The sequence below is a fragment of the Rhamphochromis longiceps genome, linkage group LG7 (assembly GCF_057381845.1).
Source record: "Rhamphochromis longiceps isolate RC_006_pf linkage group LG7, R_longiceps_female_GT1.1, whole genome shotgun sequence".
Classification (NCBI taxonomy): domain Eukaryota; kingdom Metazoa; phylum Chordata; class Actinopteri; order Cichliformes; family Cichlidae; genus Rhamphochromis; species Rhamphochromis longiceps.
In genome coordinates this window covers 49,471,265-49,498,815 of record NC_140563.1, presented here as the reverse complement: position 1 = coordinate 49,498,815, position 27,551 = coordinate 49,471,265, and the positions used below count along the sequence as shown (strand labels likewise).

The 27,551-nt window shown below is 39.7% G+C and overlaps 2 protein-coding genes across 2 annotated transcripts; one reads left to right on the top strand and one right to left on the bottom strand.

Annotated features, from left to right (window-relative positions):
- The first annotated feature begins 1,949 nt into the window (after nucleotides 1–1,949).
- s1pr3b (sphingosine-1-phosphate receptor 3b) lies at nucleotides 1,950–5,334 on the top strand. The gene is made up of 2 exons (XM_085414057.1): nucleotides 1,950–2,132; nucleotides 2,541–5,334. The coding sequence occupies exon 2, from the start codon at nucleotides 2,613–2,615 to the stop codon at nucleotides 3,744–3,746; it is 1,134 nt and encodes a 377-aa protein (XP_085270183.1). The 5' UTR covers nucleotides 1,950–2,132; nucleotides 2,541–2,612; the 3' UTR covers nucleotides 3,747–5,334.
- Nucleotides 5,335–5,337: 3 nt separating this feature from the next.
- Nucleotides 5,338–26,201, bottom strand: shc3 (SHC (Src homology 2 domain containing) transforming protein 3). The gene is made up of 12 exons (XM_085414056.1): nucleotides 23,825–26,201; nucleotides 19,480–19,550; nucleotides 15,847–15,910; nucleotides 14,583–14,702; nucleotides 13,049–13,102; nucleotides 12,709–12,760; nucleotides 12,501–12,630; nucleotides 12,222–12,369; nucleotides 10,705–10,789; nucleotides 10,427–10,618; nucleotides 8,034–8,353; nucleotides 5,338–7,894 (listed from the first exon to the last, which is right to left on the bottom strand). Exons 1-12 carry the CDS (start codon nucleotides 24,443–24,445, stop codon nucleotides 7,766–7,768), a joined length of 1,986 nt encoding a protein of 661 aa, XP_085270182.1. The 5' UTR covers nucleotides 24,446–26,201; the 3' UTR covers nucleotides 5,338–7,765.
- Between the last annotated feature and the right edge of the window lie 1,350 nt (nucleotides 26,202–27,551).

Below are 27,551 nucleotides of genomic sequence, written 5' to 3'. Positions count from 1 at the left end.
TTTTACCTAAAGAAATTATGTTAATATTGACCGCCATGTCACATAACACTATATACTTTAAAAAGTCCGGGGCCAACTGTAGCTTAGCAGTGGAAAGTTTCCCCGAGGAATGGTCTTACCATCTGTGAGGCCAGCTACTCTGAGGGAAGCAAGGTTATACTGTACAGTACTTTCAAATGATGGGTTGCAGCTTGTAGGTTATACTTAAATAATATGGCATTATAATAGCAGGAAATTGCACATAACACACATGGTGCATTGATGATTTAGGGTAGTTGTAAAACATCAGATCATAAAGAGTGGAAGCTACACACACCACTTGTTAAATTAGTGTCCTGCACACAGAACGATTCAGCCCGGTTTGAACCAAAGACGTCTGCAAAGGAACAATTTAGTGAGGGTGGTCTTGAAAAAGTGAAAAGCCCCCCACTTCCACCCATGCTCCTCTTCTGTAGGCTATGAATACACATAAACATAGACTCACTCTGACCACATATTATGGGTTAGTACTTGCTGATGGTTTCATATTTGGAACTACGTTTATGTAAATGCAGATGTGAGCCCCACATCACTGCAGTTTGCTGAAAAACCCAAGGTTTTTCCGACCATGCTCCCAGTCTGTTAATCCAGCTGCCTTTTACATACACCCACTCCGTGATTGGTCCCAGATTTACTGTGGGTCCGGAGTAACTATTTGGCTTTTTCCCTGAAATTTTCCCCATTGCTGCTGGCACAGTGTGTGACCTGCAGGAAATGACTGAGAATTGTGACTGTAACAATGCTAATGGACCGGTGCCAGACCGCAGCTGTTTATTTAACCACACAAAGCATTCTTCTGGGTTAATAGCCACAGACACTCCAAGATATTGACTATTTAATGATTTGGTCTGAGACACAGTACAGTATGTGCTTGGTTTGGGGGGAAAATTGCAAAAAGCTAGATGTGTGGCACCGTATCAAGCAAAGCAATAAGGTTCCTAGCAGTGGAAGCAGTGACTCAGTTATTCTGGGCTCGAGCTGCGGACTTTTGTTTGAAAATGGAGCTTTGTGTTTTAGTCCTACTTGGTTCACTGTGTTTCGTTACAGTCAGGGAAGTCTTAAGAATCTCCTCAAAGCGCTTTGTCACATCTGTTTTAAGGAGTTATTATCTGTCAGTCTGCCTCTCAGACTCTTTACTGCCAGCCCTGCCCATCCTTCCTGGATGTGAGGTCACAAGAGAATGACCAGAACAAAGGATGGGCAGCAGTCATACACTCTTACAGCACCGCTCTCTCCTTTGGGTCCATGTCAAATAAAAAGTAGTGATTTGCATTCTGTTCACAGGTTTTATCAGTGATTTAATTTCAGTTGTTGTGGCTAGCATTTAGATTTTTCTTTCGATACTTATCATTTATTATTTGTAGTTTAAAAAAAATATTACCAGACTGCTGACTTCCCACTGGGATTCATCATTACCTGAACCAGGTCAGAACCTCCACTCAACCTAAATTTAACCACTCAATTTAAACATTGGACTCACGTGAAATAAGGCATTACAGTCCTATCAGAGTTTTAAGTAGCCCAAAGATATATATTTAACATTTCTGCTCACATTAAGAGTCACTGTTGTTACCTAGTGAGCTAGCAACGCTACCAAAGCTCTTTAAACAAACAAACAAACAAACAAACCCAAAGCACTTTGGTGCGCAGGCAAACGATAAAAACAAGTAGGTTTGCACCTTTGATTCCACAGTTAATAAAACCCTAAGTAAGTGTTTTGTTGTGAGTGCTATAACGAACATAGCAGAGGACAACGTGTGAGAATGAATCTTTGCATCTCGTGTCCACAAACATACCTCCTGTCGGTGATGCGCTTCTGACCCCCTAGAGCAGCCTCCCTGCGCTCGCAGTCCGGGCTGAAGGAGGGGAGGGAGGGGTGTGACTACCAGCCGACCGTCGACAGCTCCGGAGTTTCCAGAGCTCAGTGAAAAAAAAAGAAAAAAGATGAGGAGCTGCTCTCTTCTGCCGAACAACGAAGAAAGACTTAAAGTTCAACAGAAAAGAAAGGAACTCAGATAATCGACTGCGATGAAATGTGCGTCCAAAAGTGCGGGATTGACTTTAAAAACAAAGCGAACTGCGAGCATCCAGAGGTAAGTTGTTTTAAAGCTGCTGGTTCTTTCTTGGAGATTTAGACAGCTTGAAGCTGCAAAAAACAAAAAAACCACTCAGTAATTAAACTGGCGCTATTTGCTGAAATCCGTCGATAATTTACACGTGACGACTGTGCCAGAAATATGCTAATTTTATGCATAATTAGGTGTTTTCAAATGAGCGGCTTCGATTTCCAAGACTTCTCTGTTTCAAAGGAGAGGGGGGAAAGCGACATCAGAGTTTATTTCAAGGTGTTTTTTACAATAGCGAGTGTGTTTCTGGTGAATAACCTTTTGTTTCTATAATTAGTGGAATTTAATCAAACAAACCGCACAAGGACAATGATGGCAGCATGATGATCTGTAAATTGGCTGCTCTCTAAAATAACGCTCAATCTACTCCTGCAGTTGAACACAGTGGACACCGCGCTCCCTGCTCGAGTCTGACCTCCAGTGTCGGCTGCTGGTATTCTTTGGACAATGATCAACTCTCAGATCCAGCTCCACTACAACTACACAGGAAAGCTGGCCAACCGACCAAGCAGTGGCGCGAGCCCCGGCACTGTGGACACCAAAACCGTAGTTTTCCTCATCGTTTGCAGCTTCATCGTCTTGGAGAACCTCACAGTGCTTGTAGCCATATGGAGGAACCACAGGTTCCACAACCGCATGTACTTCTTCATCGCTAACCTGGCAATGTGCGACCTGCTGGCTGGAGTCGCTTACCTGGTCAACCTGCTCCTGTCTGGAGAGAAGACCCTGCAGCTCTCACCTGCTCTCTGGTTTGTGAGAGAGGGGAGCATGTTTGTAGCACTTGGAGCCTCCATTTTCAGTCTCCTGGCTATTGCTATAGAGAGACACCTTACTATGATCAAAATGAGGCCTTATGATGCGAACAAGAACTACAGGGTATTTCTGCTCATAGGGACCTGCTGGCTGATTGCTATATCTCTTGGAGCTTTGCCTATTCTGGGCTGGAACTGCCTGAATAACCTCCCTGATTGCTCTACAATCCTCCCTCTTTACACCAAGAAATATGTTGCTTTCTGCATCACGGTTTTCATACTTTTGCTCTCAGCCATAGCCATCCTGTATGCCCGCATCTACATCTTGGTCAAGTCCAGTAGCCGAAAGGTGAGCAAGCACAGCAGTTCAGAGCACGCCATGTCCCTACTGCGCACTGTCATCATTGTAGTTGGAGTTTTCATCGCTTGCTGGACTCCCCTCTTTGTCCTGCTCCTGGTGGATGTAGCGTCCGAGCAGAGGTCCCCCATTCTTTACGAAGCCCACTGGTTCATTGGGCTGGCGGTGCTCAACTCCGCGATGAACCCAGTCATCTACACTCTGGCCAGCCGCGAGATGAGGCGAGCTTTCCTGGGTCTGGTTTGCGGCTTTTGCTACAGGGCGAAGGCGTCTGTGAACGGAAGCGGAAACAGACAGTCCCTAGAGCCCAGCCGCAGCAGGAGCAAGTCGTGGAGCAGCCAGAACCAGCAGGGCTCCAGGCAGTCAGAGCCGGAGAGAGGACAGGAGTCAGACAGGGGCCACGGAAAGGTTTCAGTGGTGGCTGGAGCAAGCAGAGGTACTGCTGAGGCTGCGAGTGACAGAGAAGATTAAAAGGAGACAGGAGTAATTTACAATAATACTCTGAGCTTAAGGGTTTGTGCAGTGGTCACAACGGAGAGCATTGTTCCCAAAAAAAGTGTTTCTTTAAATGAAGGGTAGACTTCTGACATTAGCTGCAGGGCAGTGGTTTCTTTTTGCTATATGTTCAACATCTGTAATGTATGGCTCTTTCAAGTCCAGCCTCCAGTGCTCAAGAGTTTGGAGTCACATTGTCCTTTTTTTGTTGTTGGGTTTTTTTGCTGGATAACAGTCACTTCCACAGATGACTGGTGCTCTTACCCTCAACAGAAAGGACTTTTACCTCTGTAGTTGCAGCTGTGAGCTCCTATGATAAATTAGAAGTGAAAACTTACCCGCAGTTACGAAATAAGTGCAATTATATCACTGCAAAAACCAATGTAATGAAGAATGATTGTAGACTATTATTATTGCAATGGCACACAGCTGAAGGTATTTATTAATCGACGTAGTTTGTATTTACTCAGTAATCCTACGGTATGCTGGGCAGTTACTGTAATCTGCATTGTATAATAACCAAGGCAAGAGTTACTCATTGTGAAGAAACAAACAGGTGCGTTTTTTGTATTATATCAGTAGCATTGTGCTCAAAATGAAAGCGTTCGTGATACAAGGGCTCCATCTGCTGGTCTTACTCAGTACTGCTGCATGTTCTCTATGCAGCTACAGCAGTTCTTTGTGTGCATTTGTTTTGAGCTTTAAAAGCATGACGCTAGAAAGCTGAAGACTGTAAAGAGGCACGTGAATGCAGCATGTGAAATACAAATTGCAGATATTCATGTTAGATAAAAAAAAATCTGCTTTCACTCAGTAAATTAAAATGGAAAACTATTAAATTTACTGTGTAACAATTCATTAGAATCACCTTGTGGCCAAGAGAGTGCAGCTCTGCTTTGTTTATGAAAGGAACTTATAAAGGCTTGGTTCACCAATAAAAGTATTTACTGTGTAATCTAGCCATGCTTTTGATTTTGTTAGTCAAGATTTAGAAGCATGGGTGTCGCTGTAGCTCACCTGGCTGTACAGGTGACTCAGTGCTGAAGGCTGCTGCAAAGGTTCGGCTCTGAGTCTGACCCAGACCATTTTCTGCATGTCCTTACCACAACTCTTTTCCCTGCTTTCCTGTCCACTCCCTGTACTGCACCATCTAATAAAGGCTGAAAATGCAAAAAAAAAAGAAAAGGAAAAAAAAGATGTAAAATGTTACCGGTATGTTTTAACGATTTCTGGAGGCAATCGAACACACAATGCATATACACTAAGTTGTGTTTTCCGTGGCTCACAACATCTATTTCCTAAAACCAATTTCCAGTCACTGTGGACAATCCACAGACCGCACCTGGAACTTATTTACTCTTGCTTGTCATGGGAACTAATATAAATAGTGCGGACTGTGGATGACCCAGAGTAACACATCTCAAAGTCAAGTATATGTGAATGTGGGTAAATTAAAACCACCTGCGCATTTTAGATAAGAAATCTGTGACTCATGAGCAGAAATATTAATACCCGAAACTATTACAGCAGAGAAACAACAGCGATTCTACACATTCACGGTTTTATTGCCAACAGTCATACAGAATAATGATTAACTAATACAACCAAAAGATTAAATCTGTAAACATCATTTGGACTTGTTGTCTCTATGTTTTTATTTCCTTTTTCCCCCCAGTTTTTTTAAATACCTGTCCCAAAATAGTGAGTTTCTGTGTGATTTCCTCTGACAAAGATTTATATTTAGAATCTCGAAATGATACATTTATAATATATAATAGAGAGGGAAGGAGGGAGGGTGGGAGACAGATAGTGAGAGGGAACAGTAGTCTCAAGCAGCAACACGCAGCAGGGCAAAAACACAACCTCTAGTGAACAGGCATGCCCCATTGAAGATCAGCTATTGCACTTTGAAGGAAGAGAGAAAGGAGAAATTAAAAACAAACATTGTACAAATAAAAGGCACATTTTCATCAACAGAAATCTGGAAAGACGCCATGTTCTTAGTTTTTGTCCCAGTGAGGAGTTTGGTCATTTCTTTAAGTCTCAAAGCTGATCCTCGGCGAGATTCGAGTACGGTTGCTTTTGATATACGCTTTGTTTGTTTGGTATTTTGTGTTCCTACAAATTCAGATTTTAGAAAAAAAGCTTCTTCTTTTTTTTACATTAGCAGAGTGCTTTTAAATAATTTAGCACATTATTCTTTCTTCAGAGTTATTTGATTTGATGAAATTATGTCGCAAAGAAGTGGAGAATGCAAAAGTAAATGACAAAATTCTCTTTGTGTCCTTCTCCATTGGGACACAATGAATCAAACACATTAACCCAAAACAGATGTGGTGGATGTTTTGTTGTTGTTGTTTTTTTTTACATTTTCATAAGGACCCCAGTGCTGTGGGTTGTGAGATGCATGTACTGTACACTCCCTCTTGCAGCAAAACACAGGCACATTATATTACATTGCATCTGTCTTGTCAAACTCATTGAACACATGCTGATTTGGGTTCAACTGAAGTGATCCAGTGCATATCAGATACAATGCCCCATTCATTTGGTATCCATCGGTGTCCTGACATTAGTAAGGATAAAAGCATTAAATAAAAGAAAGAAAAAAAAGTCAGTTTCCAGTGCTGCTGTGTACCACTTCTATGGGCTTTTTAAAAACAACATAAATACTAAACTGTCCAGAGGAATGAGAGCATACAGTGGATTGCAAACTGAAAATTAATGGTTAAAAACTGGCTTAAAAGCTGTATTTTCCTTTCAAACGCAGTGTTATCCAAAGCAGATGCAACTGACAGGGGTAACTATCCAACTCTAGGGTGACATCTTGTGGCAAAACTGTTTTTATCATAAGATGTCGACACTGAGAAATCAAAAGCTAACAGTAACTGAAAACGATCGAAAACATTTGGCGTAAACGCAAGACACTCGTCTGACACGCGTGAACTAAGTGACCTAACTTTGTTTTGTGCTATTGGTTTCAGAGCCTTCAAATAATAATAGTAATAATAATATTTAAGATTTTAAAGGTTCACAAAAAGCTGAAAATGTGAATCAAAGATGTGAGAATATCCATTGCAAGCCCCAAAACTAATCACCGACTACACACCTAAAATAATTCAGCGAAAAACCAATTCGGAAATAGTTTGAAAAGCATATATTTTTTGTCTTTTTTATTTTTTTACAGTGTCAGCATACATAAGCACCTCTTTCAAATAAAGGGGTATCAAGGTCTACGAACATGGCCACGAGAACGGTTGATTTTAAGTCATGCGACTGCAGTGACACGAGAAACTACTTCATAAAAAACGTTATCGTTAAAGCCATTGACAGCACTGTGAAAGGGTGGCTGTTTGCACCCCCTCCCCCCACCCAACAATTTGTGACAACTGCAAAGCAAAAGAAAAGAAAAAAAAAAACACATTCAGGCCTAAACCCCGATAAAAGCTAGGTTTTTCTTATAGTTACTAATAAGCTGTCACGCTGTTGGTGAGATTAAAGGACGTTTTTCTGAACGTAATTTCGTTATAAAGAGCGTTTCCGTTTCCTCAACCTCTTAGCCGACGATTCCTGTAGAAATGTGGTTGTGCTTGACAGACAAAACGAAAGTTTCAGATTTTTATTCTAAAATACTCTTGTTAATACCTCTTTGAGGTTTGATTTGCGCTTTGTCTAAACTACAAGAACAATAGTCTTTTTCTTAATCTTTTAAAACACCAAATCGAGATATTGTGTCCAAATGCACCTAAGTCTTGTCAAAAATATAGCATTTCAGTCATCACAACAAAATAATAACAGTTCTCTATTGTTTTTTTTTTTCATCTTTAACAACTCCTGCATCTTCCAGCGTCTCCGGTTAAGTAACTGCAGATCAGTTTGTCTCAATAACTCTTTGAGCGAACTGAGCCTTGAAGCATCGACTCATGTTTCATCTTCAAGCTCTGTAGTGAGAGGCCACTTTAGCGCTTCCTATTATCGGTCAGGCATCGCAAGCATCACTGTTTCCTTCCCACAGGCTGTAGGAGACACAGTTCACTCCCGGCTGAAACAATCGGCAGGTTGTTGTCACGGTGATGGCCAATAAGGTGGCTAATGCTGTCAAATATGTGATCTTTTGTCCGTACCTTAAAAAGAAAAAGGAAGACAGATATTCAGAGTCTGCTTTGGTCTAATGAGAGTTTCAGCTTTTACTTTCATGCATTCACAAAAGAGTTAATGAATCAAGCTCCGTGTGTCCTGCTACACCCCCCTCACCCGTCTTACCGTGCCTTCAGGGTCCACCAGCAGCAGGTGTTTGGCAATTCCATTGTGCATGCCTGTCAGTACGTAGGACCCTGGGTTGGTAGTGCTCTTACGGACGAGAAAGTCCCCGTCATTTTTCAGAAGTTTTTCAGCATCGCGGCGACTCATTTTACCGTGGTACCACATTTGGCCCTCCAGCTCCTCCTGAGCCCGGAAGGCCAGAGAGCGCACAAGCAGAGGGCTCGAGTTGTCCACGGATGCTGCCTTGTGAAGACCGGATACCTGGGACTGGGCCTGTCCCTGAGACTGGGACTGGGACTGGATTGCATCTTCGAAGGGCTCTGGCACGATGAGGACAGTGCCAAAAGGTGAGTTAAGAGAGGAAAAGTAGGTAGAGGAAATTAAAAACTGAAATCAGCATAACTATCAAATAGACAAAAACGGAATCTAAATGTGTTTCTTCCTTTTGACTTTGACAAATCAAATGTTGATTTTGTCAATAACTGCAATATATGAGCTTCATTTTTCTAAATTCAGAGTTCAACAGAGTTGATCCTCAAAATAGAAACACATACTGTATTCATTCCCCAAATATACTCCATCCGCCGTGCTGTGATAAAATATTTGTCCCCTTCTTGAGCTTTTGGCTTTTTGCATATTGTGTATATTATCATATAAAGATAACACACGTAAATCCAAACTGCAGTTTTTAAACAATGATTTTATTTATTGAGGGGATAAAACTATCTAAGCCTACCTGGTCTATTTGAATAACTGTTAAATCATGAATTAACTACATGAATTTCACTAGCCATCCTCAGGTCTGATTATTGAGAAATCAATTAAATAGAACCTGCCTGACAAAGTGTAGGTAGCGAAACAATCTCAAAAAGCACCATATCATGATCTAAAGAACCAGCTGAGACACAAAGTCTTTAAAATCTAGCTAGAAAGCCATTTCTAAGGCTTTGGTAGGCTTTGGTACTCCAGCAATTCACAGTGAGAGCCATTAGCCACAAATGACTCAAAAATGTTAATGAAGGTTTTGGAGTGAAAATCCAGACATAAATTTGATTGGGATGCTGACCGTACACAGGGTGCTCATACTCAAAAATTCTCCAGTGTGACTGATTTCAAACAATTCTGCAGAGGCCACAATTCCTCCACAGTGACGTAATATACTCATTGCCTGTTATCACAAACAACTGATTGCAGTTCTTGCTGCCAAGAGTGGCACAACCAGTTATTAGGTTTAGGGGGCAGTTTTTCCACACAGGCCCAGGTAGGTTTGGATACCATTGTATTAATAAAAGAAATCCTCACTTTGAAACTGCATTTTTTGCATTTACTTTATTTATCTTTGCCTAGTGTTAAATTGGTTTGATGATCTGAAACATTTAAATGTGACAAATATACTAAACATCCCCTGAATGTGCCTGTACTGTTTCCCATAGCATGTAAACTGATGTGATGATATGCTGATGACACTGTTTTGTGTCTGATGGTTTGAAAGGTGTCCTAAGCCAGGGTCACAGAGAGAGGGCTGCTGGACTGTCAGCTGCCTACAAAGGTATCAACCTATAACTTAACCAATCAGAGTCAGTCAGTCATTTGTTGTGATGATGAGGAGCAGCTCAGAAACTGTACATATAATATTTATGAAATAGAATAGTAACAATGTATATATTTTTTCAGCTATTTTTTAGTTTTTGTTGTGTTTTTACTTGTTATATTGTTATCTGTTGGCCCTCTTGACCAGGTCTCTATTGGAAAATAGGTTTTAATCTCAATGACTTTTACCTGGATAAAAAAAAAAGGTAACAATTAACATGAACTCACTAAAATGTGATTAACTGTTATAGAACTACAGTAGGTGGACATTGAAGCCTGAATTTAAAAATTTCCAAAAGAAACATTCACATTTAAATTGCACAGCTCATGCTTTACATGTAATTTGTGTCATGGTTTCTTCATGTGTATGCCTTTGATCTTCCATGTGTATTAATAGCAAAGCTAAAGCTGAAGTTAGAAGGAGGAAGGGGACAACCACACACTGCCATTATCACAGTCGTCCTTTTGTCTTCATACTGACATGATGTTATTATGACGCCGAGCTTAAGTCACTGAGAAACAAAATCTGGGAAACCTCTATAATTACGAACTCTGATTCTAGTCGTCTTACAGTATTATTCTGAAGGAAGCCAACAGATACTATTCAGCTTCTTTCTACTGCTTTATCATACAAGCATTAAATTATATTTTCATCAAAGTCATGAAAGATAAAAAGTGAAAATAAATAAAAATGTACTGGCAAATGTTAAACTATGTTTACCATAAAAATAAATCAGACAGTACTTCCATATCCAATATCTGAATACGAACTGACTTTTTAATACAAGGTAACGAAGTCTTACTCATATCAAACAGGTCCTTCTGTGGGCTCTCTTTGGCTGCAGCTGCCATGCCCTTTGTCACATTTTCAGCCTCTGCCTGGAGAGCTGCGAGCACCTGGGCATCGATCTGCTGGGTGTTCACATAGGTGGGCATTTCTTCTGCATTTGGTGCTTGACCTTTAGTCTCTGGGAGTCCACTTATATCAAATGATCCTAGAGATTTGAAAAAACAATCATTTATACTTTTGGAGGCATAAAATGTTGCAGAACTGAATATCTTGCATAGTGGATGTACTTACCCTGTTGCATGAAGAAAGTCTTTCTTTCATCTCCCCAGCTTTGCCGCCCTTGGTAATATGTCTGATCGACAGATCCTGGACCCATCTAATGACATGCAGAAAAACACTGGATATTTAAGATTATTTTGAAATAAATGATGATGTGTTGATAAGGTTTAAGACTATTTTAAGTATTGTTTACTTTTTATATATACTCACTGGACACTGTATTAGCCACACCTGCTGAATCGCTTGTTGACGCAAATGTCTAATCAGCCAATCACATGGCAGCAACTCAATACATTTAGGCATGCAAACATGGTCCAGGAGATCTCCTGAAGTTCAAACTGAGCATCAGAATGGGGAAGAAAGGTGATTTAATCGACTCAGAACATGGCACAGTAGTTGGTGTCAATCAGGTTAGTCTGAGTCTTTTAGAATCTGCTGGTCTACTGGGATTTTCCCACAAAAACATGTCTAGTGTTTACAGAGAAAAGTCCAAAAACAAAAGGAAATATCCAGCGAGCAGCAGTTACTCAGGATTAAATTCCTTGTTGATGTCAGAGGTCAGAGGAGAATGCCCAGACTGCCTCGGGTTTATATAAAGGCAACAGTAACACTCATTATAGCCAAGGTAGGCAGAAGAGCATCTAGCAGCAGAAGACCACACTGGTGGACACTCCTGTGAACTAAAAACAGGAAGTCGAAGCTACAGTGGTGTTGGTGGGGATGTTGGGGATATTTTTATCCAAATTTTGGGCCGTTAATACCAAAAACTACTCATTCTGCTTGAGTGTTATTGCTGACCACGTTTATACCCACAGTGTGCCCTCTTCTGATGGCTGCTTCCAGCAGGAAAATGCTCCATATCACAAAGCTCAATCGCAACTTGGTTTCTGGAATATGACATTAAGTTTACTTTTTTCAAATAAAGGCAAAAGGGGTTCAACCAAGTACTAGTAAGGTGTAACTAATGAAGTGACCAGTGAGTGTATATTCATGATTTCAGCAGGATCTCATTGGGCAAGTTTCCATTTAACTGAGATCTTGAAAAATGTCTAAATGGCACCCAGCAATTTAGGCTAAAATCAGACAACTGCTATGTGTAAACAAAATCACCAATGTAACTGCAGTGGGTCCAACAAGACTAAGTGTCATGAGCATGACCATTAGAGCTGCCAGAATAAGCTTCCAAACTATTGGAGATTACAGTTTTTAAGACACCTTATAATTTAGAGGTATTATCATTAGGTACACTGACAATATAGAATACTGGAAACATGCTTAGAAAGGAATATGACAGGAATATAAAAGAGGTGAATCTCTGGTCATGGAGTGTGCATTGTGCCATAATCACAGAAACTGTCAAACAACATCAATGAAAAAAAGTGACACTATTTTGTATCATTTGAAAATATTGTTTATATCCTTCTGATTTCTTCCCCATATATCAGGACACAGGATGACACATTAAAAATAGCCAATCAATTTGTATACGTTTGTTTACACAAGAAACACAAAGTTAAACTAAGCTGTACCTGGCAACCATCTGCATTTTGATTGGTCAGCCTGGTGTCAATGAAGCCTCCAGGGGGAGGCATCTTCCCGGGGATGTTGTTATAGTAAGGGTGCTCTGCTGACTCCTCCTCTTCCTCCGTCCAAGGTAACTCCTCCATGTTTAATACCCTGAATGAACACTTCAGTCATGAAACTTAACACTGTACTGCATTGCTGTGCTGTATTTGATAAAATTATCACCTTCTATATTTTCTTGTGTTAGTGAACAGGTACTTTGTGATGCGCTATTTTTATCTCACCTGTCATGTGTGGACGACAGCTTGCTTGAGGGACACTGCAGGTACTGCTGGAAGCGAAGGTCAAAGGCCTGGCCGATGGTACTGATGACGTTCTGGGCTAGTCCATCAGAGCACTCCAAGATGTGGCACGCTGACAAGAGTCACAGCAACACATTTTCATAAGCATGACGCTGCAAGTCTGCAGAGCGTTTAATCAATGAATGCTCACCTCTTCTGTTAACTGGGTCCTTTGCTACATAGGCAACATAATCTGTTGTATCCTGTAATGAATGATACATCTTGTAAAATACCACTGATATAATTAAAACTAATAAAATAAAACAAACAGAATTATAAAAATTAGAAAGATATAGTGTAGAATTTTATAATACATTCCATTAAAATAAAATATCTGATTGGCAGTGTAAAGCATGCCCGTACTTAAAACAGCACTTATAATTGTATTAAGATAATTTTTAAACATCTTTAACAAAATGTAGTGTTTTTAAAGTCAAATTTCAAGTATTTTTTTTAAAAATTATATCCTATTCTGTTATTTGAGTACTTACAGGGTCTCCACCTGATGCAAAGGAAATGGACTGCATGTGATGGTTGGCTATAATCTGTCAAGAAGAAAATACAGTGCATACGTGTTATCACATGGTAATGCATACATACAAGCATACATGAAGTCACTATGTTCTCATGTGTACTGATGAAATGATAAAATTTGAATTTCACCATCTGTTCTTTTATAAAAATAATTCTTTAAAAGCTGCCCTTCATCCCCTTAAAACTTCTTAGCAGTAAAACTAAAATATGCTCCTATCTTTCGTTCACTTGTTAGGTGAATGTTAGAATCACTATACCATGGAGCCATTCCAGTGAAAATGCTAAATAAAATAAAAATAAAATGCAGTTATTTCTGAGGTTTCAAGCATGTTTCACAACGTGCCAGTGTCGGGGTTTTTTTGGTCTTTACACCAGCTGTTTCCAAGTTCATTAAGGTGTCGGTAACTTTAGCCCTCTTTCCACTGTGTTCAGCCAGTTGAAACAGCTGTTTGTTCAGATACCCGGAGAGAACCTGAGTTTCATGGCATTGCAGTCTGAATCATGACATGTGTAAAATGTGTTATTGTACAGGTATTTCCTTGGAAATATTCTAGGAACTGCTAAACTGCTATTTTAGACTCAATGCTGTGTTCTTGCCTGCAGATTTTTGTTTTTACTAAATCTCTGGATATTCTTTTAAATAGATTACATTGAACAGATTTATGCTGCAGCTAATTAACTGCAGTGTTGCCTAACAATAACTTGCCTTTTCCATATCGAACTCTCATAGTTTGATGTTTTTCGTTGGGTTTCTAAAGCTCATGCTTTATTCAAACTTCATTAAAAGTTGGTTTGTGGTTGCTTGGATCGGCTGTCTAGCAGCCTACAAACACCCGCTTGTTGCTAATTTTGCTAGCTTGTAGGTCTGGATTGTAAAAGACATCTTTCACATACATGTTCGTATTCATGAGGTGCAACAACAATACAATACAATACAATTCATTCTCCTAAATATTTATCGTAGGTGAACTACATGGCCACGCAACAATTCAAGGGGAACTCCAACATGCCATTGCTTCACATGGCTTCGGCTTTTAGTTTGTTTTTAGTGCAGTTTTCTGTGGTTGTCTATACTTCTATTTCCTTTTGTACCAGGGTGTATTAGGATCTTGCTTTTTCCTATCAGAAACTACAAACAATCAAATCAAAGATTAGAGGGGTGTTCTAGCATTTAAGGGAAACTGCAACATAATTTGTAGCCTTGTAGCTATATTAGGTGTTAGGTGGATCAATCACTCCCCTCAAAGTTGGAATAACTATAACTAGGTACATGGCCAGGGATTATACTGCCTTGACTTTTATTGGTCTCTGGTTGTCACATTCCTGCTAGTCTCTTCCTGTCTGTTTGCCTCTTAAACTCTAAAACTCTTAAAAAAACAAAACAACTCACTTCCTTGATGTAATTGTCTTAAGCAGCAGTTTTAATATTGGTAGTAGTATTATGTATTTCTACTACATGTTCTGTAATTGTTAACAAAGATCCCGACTGACCTGTTTGCAGTCAGGGGTCATCAGGTTGAGGCTACTTGTGGAGATGTTGAGGTTGATGGACATGCCGGCAAACTGCAGATTGCTCTTCCCCAAAATACTGGACAGAGCTTTGGATGGTGGCTGTAAGGATCAGACACAATAAGACACAAATAAAACAAAACTGATTTAGCCTAGAATAGAGACTTGGAAGGTAACAAAATCAGAAGACGAGCACCTTAGAAGTTCCCCAACAAACATGAAGGCTCTGGAATTGTTTGCATCCTGGTACTTTTTTAAACCTCTACTAGTTTCCTTTGGGCAGTTTCCACTGTTTCTGCAAAGGTGCACTAACCAGCTGCTGGCTTTTTCTCTTAAACATAAAACAGTTCCTTTACATAGTTCACTGATGCATAACTGAAGTGCAACTGCATAAAATCTGTGGTAACATGATTGTTGCAAACACACAAACATGTGCTCTCCTCCTGCACGGAAATCCAGGCAGATGTTTTGTCAGTAAGAAAGACAAACAGGACTGTAAAGTGTTGGACAGGATATGTCCAATAAAGGTAGGATTCAAAGAAGCCAGAAAAAATAGTCAAAACCCATTCAAAATTCTCAGCGTGAAGCTGATGTCACAAGCGTGTGTCTGTCACACAGCCAAACCAGCAGCACCTTATACCATACATCGATTCTAAGAGGAAGAAAAACTAGCCTGCTTGGATTTTGTGTTATGTACTCTTCCCTGACATTTGAACAAGCTCTAGAGAGGAGAGCAATGCTTCATTTCACACCCCACATTAAGACACAGATCCTCACAGGCTGTGGACGCACACACAGAATACAGATGGTCATATACATGCGCACCCACACACACACTAGCTTGGCGTCCTAATCACAGATATTGTGCGCTACATGAGTCACTAAGCACTGTGTGCGGTGTGCAGTGCATCGTGGGCTGGAGCTACACCCACGCACACAGTCCCATACCTCTTCATCTCTCCCTCTTCTCTCTTCAGCCTCTCTCTTCTCTAATCTCCCCCTCTCTCCCTCTTTATTTTCCCTCTCTTTTTATATAAACCAAGGAAGGAAAGGAAACATAGAGATGGGACGCTATATATAGAATGTGCATGGGTAAATTAATATGTAATGCCATTTCCTATTTTTCCAGCTACTATATATCTTACTAACATTCAGGTCTCATGGAGTGGGCATTACTTTTCCAGTGATTATGCCATTCTTTTATCCTTCTTCCTTCCCTCCCATTCTGTACATCCATGCAAGCTACCTTTCTCTTCCGCAGAGCTCCTTTGGTCCCTGGAACAGCCTCACACACCAGGCTGATGGCTTCCCTAGAAGGAGGGCAAGAAGAAGATGAACTTGTAATTTTGATTGTATTTGCAGTAACTAATCATCCCAATCATACACAAGAAACGTATTCTGTAACTTGGTACTAAACCTCTTCACACAAACATGCCTACAGTGATGATGTTAGTGCAGTAATCTTCAGCAAGTTCGACATATTTGTCATTTCTTTAAATTTTAGTCTAGCATGCTTATAAATGATTATTGGCACGCAACACAAGGTCCAGCGGAGGTTGATGGAAACTTGGTTTTTTTATTCAGATCTACAAAATAGTTTTTCTAGTTTCCAAAACCACAACATCAACCTTGTGGCAGTGCACTGAAAATTTGAACCTCCCGGGAGCAGTAGGTGACACATCAACAAAGTTGGCATGATTCATCCTCTGGGAACCTGAATGTGTGCATAAAGTTTAATGACAGCTCTTCCAATTCTTTCAACCAACCCCGTCATCCGAAAAGCTGTGCAACCAGCTTGGCTTATGATTGGGATGGGCATCCCATGATGCTTATGGCTAAGGCACAGATGGCATGCCTGCATGGCATGATCATTGTTTGATTTTCAGGGGGACCTTTGCTGCAGGTCATATGCTTCAGTGTCCATTAGTTCCTTTCTATCTCTATGCAAACTGTTTTGAAAGGCAAATTGTTAATAATGAAAACAGTCAGCTATCATAATTTTTATATATATATATATATATATATATATATATATATATATATATATATATTCTTTCTTCTAAGACCAACATGAGGTTCACATGTTTGAGTTCCCCTAACTTTCATAATGCCCCAAGGATACAAACTCCCAAAGTCCCTTTCATGTAGTACCATCAACATTTTAATTAGTCCACTACTTTGTTCTATGATAAAATGTTTTAAAATGGAAACATAAACTGAGCGCCTCAACTATGCTTTGAGCTTCGTTTTAATTTGTTAGCATGCCAACGTGCTAAGTCAAAATGATAAATATAATAAATATAAGGTGAACAGAACTGCTAGCATGAGCGTGAGCTTTGTTTTGGAAGTTACTGATACTGATGCTCCTCACTCAGTTTTTGAAAGTTTGACCAAAAAACTACAGATAATTACATTTTGATAAAATGACTTTGGCTCATAGAGATTTAAATAAAACAAACAAACAAACAAAACAAAACCCAGCATTGCAGTGTTTTGTTTTGCACAATAGGATATATTACAAATACTCTTGAAATGCATTGAAGGGAAATCTGAACACGTCTCTCTCTGTATGTCTTTTTTTGCCATGCCTCTCCATATTAGAGAGAAACATAAGCACACAAACACACAGTGGCAGAGAGAAGGAGAGAAAGCCTGCTACTCTGTGTTAGCTAATGTTACCAACTTCAGGAAGTCAAGCAGAAAAGTAGACATGACACGAACCGATTCGCCCGCCGCCCTTTGCCTCACTGCACATCGGTCAAGGATTTCAGAGGCAGAAAATTCCATGCAAACAAAATGTGCATCCTAAATGTACTCTAAAGTCATATAACCTTAAAGTGTTACATTTTTAAATGTACCATTTTCTTCATGCAAGTTTCATTGTGCAGGCATGTAAGGCATGGTAGAAGGTGAACATTTTGTTCAAATATTGTTTAATACAAAATTGGCTTAATACAAAAAAATCAATGCATCTATTAGTGAGAAGTTTAATGATGTAATACATTTGGCCACAAGCAATTATATTTTTCTAGATACTGACAGCAAATGTTTGGATGCATTTTTTTTTTTTTTCAATGAGTTTGACAGTTGAAATGAATATACAAAATATTTTGTTAATAGTGACTAATCTTATTGTCCTATGATTGTTATGTTATGCTATGTTATTTCTTAGATAGAAACCAAACTGGTAAAAAAAAAAAAAAAATCACATTAAAGGTTCAGTAATAATTGCTATCTAAGTTAGTCACTTGTATGTAATTCCTACCAACAGATGTAAGAAAGAGCAGTTTTATTAACCTCAGCATGTGAGGGTGCTTATTCAGCACTCTTTCATCGGTTGGATCATAAAATGTATTTCTCTACTTTTCTTATGTGTTTGTAAATTGGTTCACTTTTCAGAAACCAGATGTTGCACTTACACTTTCACAGTATTCTTTATATTCAACATACGGTTATAGCATCATTTTTCATTTTTTTTAAATTGTTAATTTCTTTATTTATTTAATTATTATGAATTAATTATTTTTATCATACAGCACAAAATGTCAATTCAATAACAATGACATAAAAATTAGGATTGTGAAATATCATTTTAGGTCTGGTGTCATATGAATACTGGTGCTGAAACCACATCTTCAATACTATCTGACAATGAAAATATGCAAATACTGCTGATGTGGATAAAACCTGGGCCTGCTATAAATCATCAAAGTAAAAAAGTAACTGATAAAAAATAAAGATATGGCATTTTATTGTTAATATTTTCTTCTATTCTGTCACGGTTTGCCGGGGCAAGCCGTGTGGAATTATTTAGGACCAGGACGCGGCAGCTATGGTGCAGGTGAGTATTTATTAACGAAGGAAATACAAACAGCAAAGGCACTGGGAACATGAAACTGGAACCTAAACTGGGTAAAACTAACAAAACAAACCAGAAACGCAGATGCAGGGAGGTCCGGGGAAATACACATGGAGAGATGCAGGGAGACCGAGGGGAAACAACACAGACGAACCAGCAACTAACAGAGGCAGACACGAGGTTAAAGTACACAGAAGGATAACGAGGGGATGAGACACAAAAGGAGGGCACAGCTGGGAGTAATCCGACCTGACGAGACAGGGGAAAAGTATACTGAACACACTGAGAACAGACACGGACCTTCAAAGTAAAACAGGAAACATACACGTAATGACATAACACACCAACTTAACACAGACTGGGCGACACAGAACATAGGAACATGAACCATGAAACAGAAGAGTACAAACACCCAAGGTAAACCACAGAATGATAATAAACTAAACATAAACACGGAGTCACAGACTCCGGACCATGACATATTCTATCTTTTTGTTCTTGTTTTGTTTTGTTTTTACAGTAAATTTACAGGAAAAAGTTACTACAGTGGCATTTCTTTGCTGCACTTATTTTTCTTAAGACGTACTTAAATGTGTTTAACTAAAAGTGTTTTTTTTAACCTTGTTTTATTTAGATTGAACATGTTTGACACCACAGCTGGGATAGGCCCCAGCGCCACCCGTGACCCTGAAAAGGACAAGAGGAAGCGAATGAAGGGATGGATGTTTGACACCCCCACATCCTTTTGCCATTGATGTGTTTCAGTTGTTTATTAGAAATAAAGTAATGGATTTAAATAGTTTTAAATGTGGAAATTGTTCATTGCTGAACAATTTGTGTGTGTGTGTGTGTGTGTGTGTGTGTGTGTGTGTGTGTGTGTGTGTGTGTGTGTGCGCGTGCGTGCGTGCGTGTGTGTGGCTGTTTAAGTATTTTATCAAATTAAAAACTCTCATCATAAGCAAGAATCCATTTAATTTCAACTTGTCTTGTCCTTGAAGAAATATAAATGTGTGAACATACCTTGTTATTTGTGACCTTGTAGTGAAATCCAGGGATCTCATCGACCTCAGGACTTCTATACAGCCCAGATACTGCAAAGTAAGAATGAAAACCCTGTGTGAAATAAACAAAGACTGCACATCATTATGCACAAAACAAATCTTTGTGTTACCTTTCAAGGCCTAAAAAAAAAAAAAAAAAAATTACTGCAGTCTTTAAGAGCATACAAAATCACCACACACACAAGTTTTGACACAAGGGGCTTGTTCTAGAAAGGAAAGAAATGGACCCATTGTTTAACATCAGGCATGATACAGTTATTAAAACTTGTGACGCATGCATGACTTTCAAAAGCAGCGGGGCCATTTAAGTCAAGTTATTGTTACCTACTCTGAAAAAAAAACTATATTAAGTTTGAGATGAAGAGATTGTATTTGTTTGGAAAGGAAATAAAATATTGAGTTTCTCTAACTTTTTAAACGCTCACTTGCCAGTTCAATAGCTATATCTTGCTAACTCCTGGTAGGACCACCTTTTGGTCTCAGAACTGTCTTAATTCTTTGAGGAATAGACTCAGTGAGGGGCTGAAAACATTCCTCAGAGGTGGCAGGAGGCTATTCCAGCAATCATAGAGTGAGAGGCAGGGTACACCCTGGACACGTCACCAATCTGTCGCTGTACTCCATCTAAATATTGCAGCAGAAACAGAGACAAAAGTTTCCCAATCTTCTGTTGTCCGATTTTAATGTCAGTGTTAACTGTAGCCTCAGTTATTTGTTATTAACTGACAGCTGTGGCACCAGTGTGGTCTTCTGCTATTCAGATATGCTCTTCTGCATACTTTGGCTGTAACAAAGGGTTATTTGAGTTATTGTTGCCTCCCTCTCAGCTCACAGCAGTTACAACACTTTCCTCTGACATCTGACATTAACAAGGCATTTTCACCAAACAACTGCTGCTCATTTGATATATAAACCCTAGAGATGGTGATGTGGAAATATCCCAGTAGATCAGCAGTTTCTCAAATACTCAGACCAGCCTGTCTCACGCTAACCACCATGCCACATTCAAAGTCACTTAAATCGCCTTTCTTTATGATTCTGATGCTCGGTTTGAACTTCAGCAGGTCTCTTGGACCATGTCTAGATGCCTAAATGCGTGATTATATAGGACAAAAAGTTAAACAGGTGTACCCAAAAAAGTAGCTAGCTAGTATTTATGTAGTATAATTAAAGATAATGGTGAAATCTGAGATCCTTTTTGAACAAAACAAATTAAAATAATTATTTTTCAATGTATGCTTTTGTAAAAAAAGAGCTGCAGGAAGACCGACACCCAAATTACAACAACAGTTTGTTTCATGACCAAGCAGATGGTTTTCTAGTTAAAAATAAAAGCATCCAGCCATAGAAGAAGTTTACAAAGTTAAATTTAATGAAGCCAAAGTTGATGCTAACTTAGAAATAAAACAAGTCAAGGTTTATTCACCATTAAAAGTTTCCTTTTAAATAATCAAATCATTTCCAGAACCAGACTGCAACAGCTCATGCACAGGCCAGGAACATTTGGTGCTGATGAGTTCCATCACTTTTAAAATCATATTTTGAATTTCTCTGTAAACAAAACAGACTTCCAGACACATCAGTGTTTCCACTCTGGCCTTTAAAAAGAGCCAGTTCAAGAAACTAACTTGTTACAATCATAAATTTCCTTTTATAACTCTGTGTCTTTCTGCTCAGCATTTTGCGCTCAAACAAAAATATTATTTTGTCAACGTGACATTCTCAAATTGCCTATGTTCTCTATTTTTATAAGGGTGTGTTTGAAGTGCGTGCTTTAGCAGGGCCAAAAATACATCAAGCACTTCTAAAATTAGCAGAGCTCTATTCTGAGCTCACGCAGGGTTTATATTCCCTTATGTTGTATAAGAACGCACATAACCAAAACTCTAAAACTGAATTTCGGATTAACTAGGTTTCCAAGTGATCTAGATTAAAAAAAATAATAATAATACAAACTGTAATTAATTTCAAACATTTCTAAATATTTAAGTCATACTGTATATTGCATTGTCTAAACCTGCTTTTGCTACGGTGTTTATTGTGTGCATTATCTAAAAATTTCTTCTGTATGAAAAGTGTGAAAAATCCATTGGTTTGTGCTCACAAACACAAATTGCCCCAACTTTTCATGACAGCATGCACAATTTTTAAACTACTCTTTTAACATGAAGTATATTTAGTGTCTGCAGCATCTTTTTTCTTGAGACTCTTGGGAGGAATCGTCCTGACAACTGAACGCCCACCTTCAAGTGTGGCTTCTTTCCCCTATTTTAAAGGTGAAAATGTTTGTATATTTATGTTCAGAATCATGAAAAAAGGGAACATTTGTGTCCAAAAACAGGAATCGGTGGATAAAAAGTTTCAACTTTACACAGACTGCTTTGAGACTGTATTGCTTCTGTACAGTCTAGACAGGATAATCAGGTCCAGGAAATAATGCATGTGATCAATAAAAAAGAATAATTAATTGGTTGCAATTGAATTTAATAATCAAATAATCATGTAAGAATCGTTGGGGGGGTTTTAGGCAGTAAAACATTTATGGGATACAACTTTTGCAATGCGGCAATGTGGTCAGGAATAATAACATAATTTAATAAATATAAAGGACTGGATTTATGTTGATCAGGTGGCCAAGCACACGTTTGCCACATCAGCTTTGCAAACAATCGATACGTCAGTGTTATTTGGTTCTGAAATGCAAAGAAAGCAGATCTAAGAAATGTAGAAAGTGATCGGTTAATTACAGCTTTACTATTCTGTATTTCTTTTATTGTTTATGTGAACATATTATACAGTATAACCAATTCTATACATATTATTTTGTTAGTATTTGTCACATATTGCTCCTGTAAGTACAGTGGTAGGCTTGTGCTAGCCTTGAGTACTTGGAAGAAACGACAACTTGATTTTCATTAACTTGAAAAAGTCTACTTGCCTTCTTTTCAATCATTCGTGACCTGGATGACTCAGAACCTACACAGACAGTGCTATGCATATAGCCTGAACTCTGACCTTCCTAAAAACACAATGAAATACTAGGAAAGACCCCTGTTAAATCTGCTACCAGAAAACCTTATCATATCTAATGTGCATTTCTTTTCTTTTTTTCTATTTTTTAAAAACACAACACTAGTACGAGATAAAAGTGAGAGTGTAAACAGCATCACTGTCAGTCAATGCCGCTTGGGGGTAATGGTGCGTGATGTGCAAGGAGTGACCACATGACGCTAATTAAAAGTGCTGTGAGCAGAACACCACGTTGAACTCAATACACACGGGACTGAAACCACAGGGAAAGCCGGGGGTGGCGGGTGAGCACAGGACAGACCCATTTCCCCTCTCACAGTGTGGCTGCTTTCAGCGGCATTGACTGGACAAATAAGTGCTCTCTGCCTTAATGCAGTTAATGGAATGTCACGCTGGTCACAGATACTGTAGGCTTTGTTTGGGCTAGCTGTAGTAGGTGTCATATGATGGCAATCGTAACTTGATTTGGAAGATAACACATTTCCCCTGGCAGTGATGGCCTCAATTTTCATTTTCTCCAAAAAGCTGCATTTCTCTTTGCACTGCAGTACAAGACAAGGCAGAAAAAAATAGCAAAATTATTCCTTTACTTCACCCAGTAAAAATGTTCTCCCCCCCCCCTTTCACACCTTAAAGAGCCAGGACTCTGCATCATCACTCCTTATGCTAGTGACTCATTGCCAGCATGATGACATTCGCAGCTCCTGTAGTTGTGCGCCAACTTGCTCACCTTTAAATGATGTACGATGGTTGGACAACAGTAACAGCAGCCAGTGATAAGTGTGTTAAGACGAGGATGCTCCGAATATTTTTTCCCATTCAACCCATTCACTGTTGGCAAGCTAAAGCAGCCACAGAGGTGCACAATGTACAGAAATAACTCATCACCATGGTTACAAAAGCATAACGTTGCCTCTCTGTATACATGAGACTGGCCAAAATATCGGAGAAATGTAAATGCTTACACAATGTTCACATTGATAATTACCGTTTTTGTTTTGCCATTATGAGCTTTTCCTCTACTTTTCCCCTTAATGGTGACCTTCTCCTTTTTTCCTGAATTATTCAGTGCCAGTTTTCCGGTTGCTGCTATTTCACCCAGCCTACATACACCCACTCAAGGGCATGTTGTGAGAAACTACATTATTCCCACCCCACCCACCCCCACTTGCAGGTAGCTAAAACTCGACTCATTCAAAGAAAAGAGAGAATGGGAAAATGACTGGGATGAACAAAGAACAAAACGAGTGAGGGGAAAGAGTGAGTCCACCAACCTTAACAATGTATGTGACTCCGGGACCAGAGATCTTCTCGTTTGAGTCTAGCCATCCTTTGGAGGGTTTGCTCACCAGTCCACCGCCTCCACCTGGATTCCAGTCCTCTCCGCTGGGCTGGTGCTCATCCAGCCTGCTCTTCTTGCTCATGCTGACAGATGGCTCCAGCTGTGAACAGGGGGTTGAATGGGAGGCCAAACTGCACAGAGAGACACCCGCACCAGAGGCTGCCGCTGTAGCTGCGCTGGGACTCGGGCAGCCTGAGCCTGATCCCCCACCCCCCTGCAGCTTTGACACAGCCAGGTCCTTAACGGCCGAGGGCAGACCCTTTATGCCGAGCAAGCTGCCGGAGTTGCTGAATTTCAGGCCGGACACCTTGTTGATGAGCGTACAGAGGGTGGTGCCTCCATCTTCCAGGTGGTCAGAGCCATGGCCGGTGGGGTTGCTGGAAGGAGCGGTGGCGGAGGAGGGCTGAACCTCAGTCGGGGGTGTGTAAGACGTCTCGGCTGCAGACTGGGGGGTGGCCGAGACCTTGGGGTTCATGGTCAGGCCGTGAAGAAGCTCATCGACGGATGTTACTGACTCATTTCTGAAGCGGTTGTATTTGGTACGGTGAAGCATACCCTTCTCTCTCTTTGCTCTCTCCCCTCTCTCCACCAACCAACACGCACAGCCTGCCTCGTTCACAAGCGTGCTGGCAGACGTGGCTGAGCGGTGCTGATTACCCTCTCCTGTAACATAGCAGCAACGGTAGGCAGCAAACGCCTTTTTAGCAATATCAGGCCACCTGACTGTAATTTTCTCTATTGAGGTTACAGTGGTGGTTGTGTTGAGCTGCTGCTGCTGCTGCTGCTGCTGTTGTCACCAAAGTCCAATCTGCTCTCTGTAAAATCCAGAGCTGCAATCCAATCCGTCAGAGGAAAAATATACAGACACAATCCACGGAAACAACACTGAAGCAGAGGGAGGGGGGGAAAGGATGGAAAGGTCTCTAAAAGGCTTCCAGTGTTGTGGTGCAGCTTTTAGTTTCCAGCGGTGACGCTGCTGCTGATTCCTAGCTCAAAATCCAAAAAGTTAAGAACAGAAAAAGATCTGTGTTGTTGATGATCACGGACACTGCAAGGGAAGAGCAAATACCCTCTACTGACTGCTGCCTGCCTGCCGGCTCAGAGCTAAAGCATGACTCACTGATCTGAGAAAACCTTCTCAACAAAAGGCTTGCTGAACACTGCAAATCACTTCCTGTTGGAGGGAGAGGGAAAAAAAACCCTCCCACTTACAGCACACTAGAACCAATCAATTTTTATATTCCCCAGTCTCATATTCATTCTCCATAATTCTTTTCTTCTTATTTGTTTTTCTGTGAAAAGGAAATGAGGGATGAGAGGTAACTTGATTGTCTTAGTAACTTCGTGAAGTAATCATTCATATTTTGCTGGAATTTGCGTCTTGAACAGTGCCATAAAACTGACGACCTAATAAAAGTTTGATAAAAGGATGACACACCATAAACTAATCACTTAGATGACAGTAAATGAAGTGAAATATGTAATGAAAACATCCTTTCAATTCACAGCTAAATCGAAGCGCCTGTCAAAATCTTATGGCACAAAAATAAAATAGACATTTCTATTTAAAGAAAAATAAAGATTCACCTTAAAATGATGCAAAAGAAATCTTCATAAATCATCAAGAGAAGCAATATTGCAAAATTTTAGTATGATTGGAAATAGGTGAAACATTAATATATTGCCCATGTTCAAGTATAATTGCATATTGTGAGCAGACATCAGTCCTGGACCACTCACCAAAATCTACCACCAGTTATTTCCACAGCTATTTATATTCGAGCATCAATTATATATATAAAGACTAAAGCAATTTTACTTTTTTAAGCCTAAAAATGTTGACAATCTGCAATAGCAAACAGTTCAACAATGAAGCAGAAACAGATTCACAGCCACTCTAAAATACCCAGCAACTGGTCCAGGCTGAACTGCATGAATGATACGACTCAAACAAACACATTCTGAACGGCATGTTTCTCAGGCAGATAAGTCAATGAAATAGCCAGATGGATAAAAGGGGAAAAAAAGCTTCAGAGTCTCCTTAAAACCAACAGCAATGAAGCATCTTTGTCTCCCGGCAGCAGAAAGCACACATTCATATAAAATGTCCTCAAGAGCATCTAGCAACGGCGAAAGACTGACACTCATTCATAAGCAGCTTCCACTCTCACTGTGCTGCAGATTTCGCACTGCAGTCCCTCCCAATCCCTTTCCTGCCTGGCAAAAGGAAAAAAAAAAAAAAAAGAAGAAGAAGACAGCACGTCTGCCTTCTCGCCTCAGAAACAAAGGCAAACACAGAAGCAGGGGGGGAAAAAGGAAAGCCCTCGCAAATCAAAAGTGACGGCAAAAAGACAAAGCAGAAACGGAGCAGTGGACAAGAGAAAAAAGGCATGCAGTTTTTAGTCTTTTATGTGAATGAAATAGCAGGCTGGCATACCAGTGTTTCTGTGAATGGAAGCAAGGCCTTTCTGCCTCTGCAAGGCAATCCCTAGGGATGGCATGGTCTTATCCAATGAGGAGCCAGCTGGATGACTCATTCAGAGGAGGCTAGCAGAATAGTGGAAGAGACCATTCCAGACACAGGTGTACATTCTGTTTTCTCTTAACTGTCCTTTAAAAAGCCTACGTGCATCATCAGACATGAGATGTTTGCATAATTAAATAAGATAGTGTTCTGTTAACAGAGTGGGAAACAAGAAAAAGGTACAGGACATGAAACAGGAGGAGTAAAGCCACCCCCGTGATTTTGATTGTCACCATTATCACCTTTTTCCCCTCTCTACATTCATGTGAACAGTTGCCACCTACACATTTAATTAGTAATTGACTTTAATATGTCTCTCACTCTCTCTCTCCCTATACACACACACACACACACACACACACACACACATATGTGTATGTAATTATATACATACATATCTGAGGGCATTACAAATGCGCTACAACAACAAATATATTTAGAGCTAAAACTGGACATTTGTCACATGAAAATAAATAATTACCATCCATATATATTTTATTTGGGGTTTTATTAACTTGCAATATGACAATAGTATTTTTTTTTAAGTTAAAGTAACATACTTTTAAAAAAAAAACTAGCAAAGGTCAAGCAGGGAAATATATCCACTGATCAATTTGCAGATATTACTGGTCATATGTGTGTGTGTATATATGGAACATAGGACAAACCGGCACCATGATCAAGCAGATTTTCCAAGAAAAACTTGCTTTTTGCTGCATGTTAATTTATAATTTTACATAAAGCATAAAATGGACTAAGCCTGGTTTCTCCTGCTGTGTTACATGCATTAAATTGTTAACAATACACTAATAATACAATGCTCAAGAAATAAAGGGGGCATCGCAGGATAACACAAAGTCAGTGTCCAATTAAGAAGCATAAATCGTTATACATCCATTTCATCTGCTCATCAGTTGCAAATTACAACAACAACAAGACAACTCCCAAAAAGGGAATGTTTTTTCAGATAGTGACCATTACTCTCTCCTTATCACTGAGACTATACCTCCAGTCATTTCAGGTTGCATCATAGCACATCAAAACATGCTTTCACAAAAGTCTTGGCCGAGTCTCCTAGCACACTCTCAAAAGTAAAGAGAAGACATGAGGAGATGGGCCATTACATGAGGACACT

What these genes read in the sequence shown, in the direction of transcription:
- s1pr3b (XM_085414057.1), top strand. Translation starts at nt 2,613, where the DNA reads ATGATCAACTCTCAGATCCAGCTCCACTACAACTACACAGGAAAGCTG.
- shc3 (XM_085414056.1), bottom strand. Translation starts at nt 24,445, where the DNA reads ATGCTTCACCGTACCAAATACAACCGCTTCAGAAATGAGTCAGTAACA. An exon ending in TGACCCCTGACTGCAAACAG is followed by an intron (nt 13,103 to 14,582) that starts GTCAGTCGGGAT and finishes TCTTCTTGACAG; the next exon opens with ATTATAGCCAACCATCACAT. An exon ending in CTGTCGTCCACACATGACAG is followed by an intron (nt 12,370 to 12,500) that starts GTGAGATAAAAA and finishes GTGTTCATTCAG; the next exon opens with GGTATTAAACATGGAGGAGT.